This window comes from Clinocottus analis, unplaced genomic scaffold, assembly GCF_023055335.1.
Source record: "Clinocottus analis isolate CAN_PGR_092001 unplaced genomic scaffold, fCliAna1.0.p SCAF_24, whole genome shotgun sequence".
In the NCBI taxonomy this organism is placed as follows: Eukaryota; Metazoa; Chordata; class Actinopteri; order Perciformes; family Cottidae; genus Clinocottus; species Clinocottus analis.
Genome location: NW_027175976.1, coordinates 339,624 through 347,040, shown reverse-complemented (window position 1 = coordinate 347,040; position 7,417 = coordinate 339,624). Strand labels below are relative to the sequence as shown.

The 7,417-nt window shown below is 50.2% G+C and overlaps 1 protein-coding gene across 1 annotated transcript; it reads right to left on the bottom strand.

Annotated features, from left to right (window-relative positions):
* Nucleotides 1-291: 291 nt before the first annotated feature.
* Nucleotides 292-7,022, bottom strand: LOC137794292 (indian hedgehog B protein-like). The gene is made up of 3 exons (XM_068591040.1): nucleotides 6,723-7,022; nucleotides 3,314-3,575; nucleotides 292-971 (listed from the first exon to the last, which is right to left on the bottom strand). Exons 1-3 carry the CDS (start codon nucleotides 7,020-7,022, stop codon nucleotides 292-294), a joined length of 1,242 nt encoding a protein of 413 aa, XP_068447141.1.
* Nucleotides 7,023-7,417: the final 395 nt, after the last annotated feature.

The following is a 7,417-nucleotide window of genomic DNA, read 5'->3' as shown; positions in this document are numbered from 1 at the left end:
ATACAAAGATTAGCAACACCTGAAGACAATAACTAGTGTGTGAAGTGAGGCGTTTTTAAAGGGAGATTAAGGGATTATCAAGGGATTATTGTTCCAGAGTCCCTTAAAGTCTTTTAGTTCATCTCTGTCAGTTCACAGCTCTTTCCGCCCACCTTAAAAAACTCCCATCATGCCTCAGTAGGAACCCAAACATCTCCCCTGTGGTGAGGCGGTCCCTCATGGTCCAGCACAGACTGGTTCCTGGGGGTCGTCCCAGTAGAAAGTTTGACCGATGTGACCTTTCTGCCGTCCTCACCCGTCGCCCTGAGCCACGCCCAGCGGGTGGAGGCGGCCCGAGTCCAGCAGCATCGTCCCGAGCCAGTGTAAAAGCCGGGAGTACCAGTGGACGCCGTCCCGGTGGCTCCCGGTGGAGCCGGTCCAGCTGTGGATGAGCCGGAGCGGCGAGAAGGCCCAGTGGGCCAGCGAGTGCTGGTCCACCACGGCGTAGCAGGACGCCACCACGCCGTCCACCACCAGCGTGCCGTGGCGGGTTAGCGGCGCGAACGCCCCCCTGCTCTCCCCGGCGCTGACCCGGGTGATCCGGGACAGCCGGCCACTCCGACCCGCCTCGCCCGGCGACACCAGCACGCACTGTCCCGGCCGGGCGTCGCCGGCGTACACAGTCCCGAAGGCGCCGCGGCCCGCCGGCGCCCCCTCCGAGCAGTTCCCCTCCGCCACGAGCACCAGGTGGGCGGCGGTGAGCGAGAGGCGGGCCCCGGCCTCCGTGTGCAGCGTGTAGAAGAGCTTCCGGGCCGCGGGGTCGCGGTCCAAGAAGACCAGGACCTCGCTGTAGACCAGCTCCCCGCCGCCGGCCGCCGCCAGGACTCGCTCGCCGGGTCGCAGCTCGCCGATGGACTTCTGGGCGCCGCTCGCCAGCGTGACCGAGGCCTCGCCCGGGAAACAGCCGCCAGACTTAGCCGCCATGGAGTGATCTGACAGACGGACAGAGACCGGGTCAGACGGGAGGTCGACGTTCTGGAAGTACGGAAGCTCACAAAGGACTTTTTCATTCAAATACTAAAGAGTCTTGTAGTTTTAACGTCAATTCTTTGCCATATTATCTCTTTTTATCATTTCCGACACAAAAGTGTGCAATTTTCCTTTTTTGTTTTTGTTTCATTATCTTGACATGAATCAGCTTCCATACAGAAACACAATCAAATCTTTTCAATCCCTTTAGCTAAATATTGACTTCTTCCTCTGGACACAAAGGAACAATAAACAGATTAAAACTCCTGTTTGCAGCCTGAATCACGACTATGTGTGTGTGTGTGTGTGTGTGTACGTGTGTGTGTGTGTACGTGTGTGTGTGTGTACGTGTGTGTGTGTGTGTGTGCATGTGTGTGTGTGTGTGTGTGTGTGTGTGTGTGAAACAAAGCATCCCGGCGCCTGAAAGCAACTCTCGAGGACGTCTGGAGTCTATCTGGGTTTAATATTTGGGAAGGGAGGAAAGCCGACCAGGTGATGAGGTAAGTCACCTGAAGGAGGAAGAGCAGAGCAGGAAACCAGCCGACAGGTAAATGATCACATGACTCACGACCAGGTAAATGATCACTTGACTCATGTCCAAGATGTGCTCTTTATTATGTAAAGTAATTTAATCTAAACAATTCATAAGATCAACAATTATTATTCCTTATTGTCACTATTTGGATATATTATTGAATTATTATTTTTAAATATATTTCAACTGAGCCTGCAGTGCTCTTGAATATGTAAACTAATAAAAACACTTTTAAATGTAATATAAAGACAACTAATGTTACTTTTTATTATGGTTATTATGTTACTTTCTCATGTTAAATAAAAGAAGTCTGGGGTGACTTGTTGCTGCGTTTCTGTGTTGCTGCGTTGCTGTGTTGCTGTGTTGCTGTGTTGCTGCCCCCTAGTGGCCTCTATGTGTTTTGAAAGAGGATTTCTGAGGATTTTCCTTCAGCCGTCCACAACAACAACAACGACGTCTCTCTTTTGAGGAATTTTGGGTAAAAAAAAAGGGAAAACATAAAAAAAAAATCCAAAACATGAGAAAAATACCAACTTGATTGGTTGCCCTTCTGATCAAGTCAAGGACTGGGCCCTCGCAACCCGATCTGGGAGGGAAGGAGAGAACAGGGGAAGGAAAGGAGAGATAAAGTAGGAAAAAGGAGAAAGAGGAAAATCTCAGTTACCACAAATGTGTGAAGGAGGCGTTTGAAGACCGTGGGACTTTCAGCACTTCTGGATGGCACATTATGAACAGCCTGAGTGGAATATGTGGAACCTGAATGTCAACGTGTCTAGACGGGTTATCCTCCCACAAGACTGAACCATCTTTCTTTACGAGAACTCGTCTTTTATAAACTACAGTACCCATGAGCCTCGGCTGGTGTTGCCATGGGGAAGAAGCTAGTGAGAGCCACAGCAAATTAAAGATTCAGATATGAAACGTCAGCTTTATATTTCCGGTGATCGTTTCATCGACTAAAATCTAAACTTGAGCTTCAGCTCAGTGTCTGTGATTGGCTGCGTCTCACTGAAATGCATCCTGGGAACTTTCTTAAATCAAGGAATCAGATAACCGGGAGAGTTTCATGATGTTTAGAGTCGATTTGCTCCTTGAAGAACTTCCTAGTTTGCACACGTTTCTCTTCTTTGTTGAATGAAGTGCAGAGAAGCAAAAAAACAAGGACGCAACGCAGAAGGAGAACGTGAGGAAACGAGAAGAAACAAGAGGGAAACGAGAAGGAAACGAGAGGAAACGAGACAGAGAGGATGAAAGATAAAAAGATAAAGGTCGTTAGGATGCGAGAAAGAGGAAGGTTAGTGATGAGGAGGGAATGAGAAGGAGCCTCAAGGTGAAGCATGGAGAGGAGTGTTTGAGTCTCAATGTCCATGTCGCTAAAGATCCAGATCAGAAACACTTCCGTCACCAGTTCAGTCCCAAGAGCCCTGAACGCTGACCAGCAGCTGCTGGAAGAGCTTTGAGCCACGAGCTGCACTGAAGAGATGAAAGAAAAGCTGAGCAGTTACTAGGAGGACATGTTAGAGCAGATGTACTGGCTCTCTTCAAGAAGTAGTATATAAGTAGAATGTATATAAGTAGTATTTAAGTCGTATACAAGTAGTATTTAAGTAGTACATGAGAAGTTTATATAGATGTGATTATTAGGAGGAGGGTTGAGAAAGAGGATGCGTTTGTTAAACTTTAAAAACGAGTGTGAGATATCTGAGAAGCAGCGTCTTTCGTGACTAAACTCCTCAGAGGCTTTTACTCTGAAAAGCCGGCCCAGCTCACCTGACTTGACGCTGCAGTGGATGTGGGCTTTGGACTCGTAGTAGACCCAGTCGAAGCCGGCCTCCACCGCCAGCCGCGCCAGCATGGCGTACTTGTTGCGGTCCCGGTCCGAGGTGGTGATGTCCACGGCGCGGCCCTCGTAGTGCAGCGACTCCTCCGAGTGGTGGCCGTCCTCGTCCCAGCCCTCGGTGACCCGCAGGCGGACCCCGGGCCACAGGTTCATCACTGAGATGGCCAGAGAGTTCAGCTTGTCTTTGCAGCGCTGAGGACACACGCACACCGACGTCAGAGGGACGCGCTCACGCCGGGCTCTCGGACAGGAAGTACACAAAGTGAATCATATCTGTTCTTTGATAAACAATGTTCTGTATTAATGTCTGAATGAAGCATCATGAGCCGTTAACTGAATAATATCTTTCATAAAGAATATAAAACTGGTTTTCATAGATTCATTTATGGTTTGATTCATCGTAACGGCTGGAGACGTGACCTTTGAACTTCCCTCCCCTGACCACTAACTTTTAAACTTCACCAAAGCCCCCCCTGTCTGTGGCTTAAGACTTCCCACAATGCACCTCTGCTGTCCGAGCTCTGATGTTTGCTCTGTGGTGGGAGGCTGTGGAGGATGGGGGGGGGGGGGGCGCATGGACTAGAGGTCCTCAGGGTCCCTCTACACCCGGAGTCTGGTCGCGGTGAGCAAACATAAGGTGAGAGGGCCGATTGAAGGACTCGGCGCGGCTCAATAAATCCTCCAGTCAGCTCCGTTAATCTCCTCCAGAGTGACACCTGAAGCGCTCACATTACAGGTGACTGTGATGATCGGCCTGCAGAGGGCGCCACTGGGCTTTAACTCAAACACATCAAGTAAACTGAGTTTAAGAGATAATGTCTGTTTGGGTTTAAACCCAAATCAGAGCAGGGGGAGGAGCATCCGGGTTAAAGAGGAAGTAACATGTAAGACACATCACAATAATAATAATACCTCAGTCACCCGCCACTTACTTTATTATAAAACGGCACATATTCGCCTGCTATGGGCGCTATTCCATTAACTTGACGTTTACACACAATTTGGGTCCAATTTAAGACATTTTAACAGCATGAGGAGTCCAGATGTTTAGGAGTGACAGGACTTAAACGTGAATGAGTTAAACACAAATCAATGCAACAATAAACGAGTTATTTTATTCACTTGAACTCAACCTTTTCTACTTGGTGCAACTTGTCTTTTTACTTGATTAGCAACTTGTAAAAACTCAACTTGTGAAGCTTTTAAAAAGGTCGTAAATGTCTGAATTCAGAGTAAATCCAGAGAGACGTTTTATTGCACTTGACTAACAGAAGAAGTGAACTTGAAGGGACTTGAAGTGGAGTCCTGACAGGACGGCCTGTGTTTCCGCACAGCGTCTCGCTTCATGACTCTCGGCCCGTTGCGGAGCAGAAAGTGGGATTAAACCCCATAAATGTCTTTTTCCACGTCGGCTGTGATAAGAATAGCTCGCGCCACAGTGCTCACTGTGCATGTGAGCGGCGCGTGTTTTCACTGCGGTCACGGACCCGAGCTGGACTTCATAAATCAGACGCAACATTTTGTTGGTTTTCCTTTCAAGGTGTACAGATCGACGGGGGTTTTCTGTCGGGGCACTAAACCGCTGGCTGCACAAACACGCGGACAACACGCGCCTATGCGCGCCTCTCGCGTCCTGCTGAACGGGTCACGGCGTCTCCAGAGGCGTCGAGAAGTCTACTTTCCATCAGCAGAGGGGACACCATGGAAAACACAAAGCTTCCTCTCTCTCCAGGAGCAACGAGCTGCTTTACAGGATGCTATTAAATCATCATCGTCATCATCAGACCCGCGCGCTGCGTCCATGGAGCAACTTTACGCATCAAGTCTGCAGGAAGCCGCGGACACTACAGCGGCCATGATGGGACCCAAGTGGAGTAAACGTGCACTTCTTGCATGTCTTTACTTGCACTGAACAGAGAATCAAGCGTATTTAAAGAAAGACCAGATTGAATGTGAGGAATGGCATTTCTTCGCCGCTGAACACGCGCATAAAAACATCTGTATAATTAAGGCTTCGACAAGTGAAGTGGGCTATTTCTGCACATGTGTGCCGCGAAAACAAACAAAAAAGTAACACGGAATAGTAAAAAACAAACAGGAGGCTGTCTCCTGCGGCTTGGAGCCCATAAATTGTGTCCAGGTCTGCGACGTGGACGCGCAGAAAATGCAGTTTGAAGACGTTTCACCTCAAAAAATTGAACTTTTTTTTCTCTTTAACAAAGTTCGTGCAGTTGATTTCATCTTTACTGGATCCGTTTGGTTGCACTTCTTGCATTCTATCAGAGAAACGTCTAACAGAGCTTCTGGAAATGAAAACCTTTACATCCGGTTTCACACTAGAGACAAACCGAATTAACTCATCCAAAAGCTTTTGAACACCTGCATTTACAGACTTTATCTCGGTCATTAAACTCAACTCCCGAGGTTGTTTCGTGCAGTGCGCGCGCGGCGAGGTGACAGCTCCAGGCGGGAGCGCGCGCCTTCATTCCCCACGTGGGTCTGTGGACATAAGCGCTGCCGCTCTGAGAGGAAGCCCGCGGTCACGAGAGCCAGATATAAATACGTTATTCCTGGGGAAATTGGGAGTCAAATAAATTCCACGCGGGGCCACATCAATGACGGGGTCGTAAAAATAATTCTGACAGTCCAAGAAGGAGACTGTTAAGTCTGCCAGGCGGGCTAAAAACGAAAACGGTAAACATCAGGACCCGCTTGACCAAATACGACTTTTGGCTGTTTTTCCAGCAAAAGAACTCGACGTGCAACAGAGGACAGAGTGTTTTAATTAGGAGCCACCGCTTTTCCATACATTTTTAGACGGAGTTGCCCTCTTTTACGCACGAGCTGCCCACAGTGACCCTCTGAGTCCTGTGCAGCAGTAGAGGAGAGCTGGGACTCAAGCTGCGCTGTCAACTGCTGCAGGGTTGAAGGATTGTTGAAGGATTGACTGAACAAAGAGCCGAGGAACTAATTACAGCACGTGTGTTTGCACAACGAGCAAGAAGAATCCACCTTAAAAAAGCTTCATTCCAGGAAGTTGTGGTTTCATTTGATAGAAGTCAGAATATTCTTAGAGAGTATCCTGCTGTGGTTTTAATCTGCAGGCTTCTCATTAGCACCAATGGCTCCTAAAGCTTTCATCCTTAGAGCTTCTCAGGCCTTTGAGACGCTGCAGTCAGTTTGTTCAGACACTTCTCTGCTGTGACGAGCCTTGAGTCAACAAGAAGATAACGGCGTCCACGCGCTGAGTCTGGGCAAAGTGCACCGGTGAGGCTCTGAAACCTCCTTAATAAGCAGCTTTTAATGGCTAAAGGGAACGACGGTGTCCGGGAGGGTTACCTGTGTCATCATGCGGTCTGCACCTGTGTTCTCCTCGTCCTTGAAGATGATGTCAGGGTTGTAGTTCGGTGTGAGCTCCTTGAAGCGCTCAGAGTTCCGGGTTATTTTCCCCTCGTACCTCCCGCTGGCCCCCAGCGTCTTCTCGGCCACGTTGGGGCTGAACTGCTTGTAGGCGAGCGGCGCGAGCTTCCGCGGTGACCTCCTCTTGCCGTAGCCTCTCCCCGGCCCGCAGCCCTCGCTGAGCGGCGAGAGGAGGAAGGCGCAGCCGGCGAGGCACGTCAGCAGCGTCGGGAGCAGCATTTCCGCCCCGGGGCCGGCGCGTGGCCCCCCGGCGCGTGGCTGTGCTTCTCTTTGATGAGTCTCCACCCGCCTGCCCCGCGTGGGTCCCCCTCAGGATTCTAGAGTGGAGGTGACGGAGCAGGACTCATCCCAGAGTCCCCAAAAGTGACCATTCCCGGCGCGTAAAAGTGTCCAGTGCGCCTCTGGAGAGACCTGAAACCTGTCCTCTGCGCAGCGGACTCCCTCCTGTCCCGAGTGCACGCGGAGGCAGGGGCATAAATAGGCGAGGTGGGTTTATCTTGGCAGGCAGGTTCAAAGCTGCCTCTCTGTGTCGGAGCTGTGAGAAACAGACGCGGAGGCGCGCGGCGCGCAGTCTGGCTGCGCCTGTCGGGCACGGCGGTCAAAGGGTGTCCCCG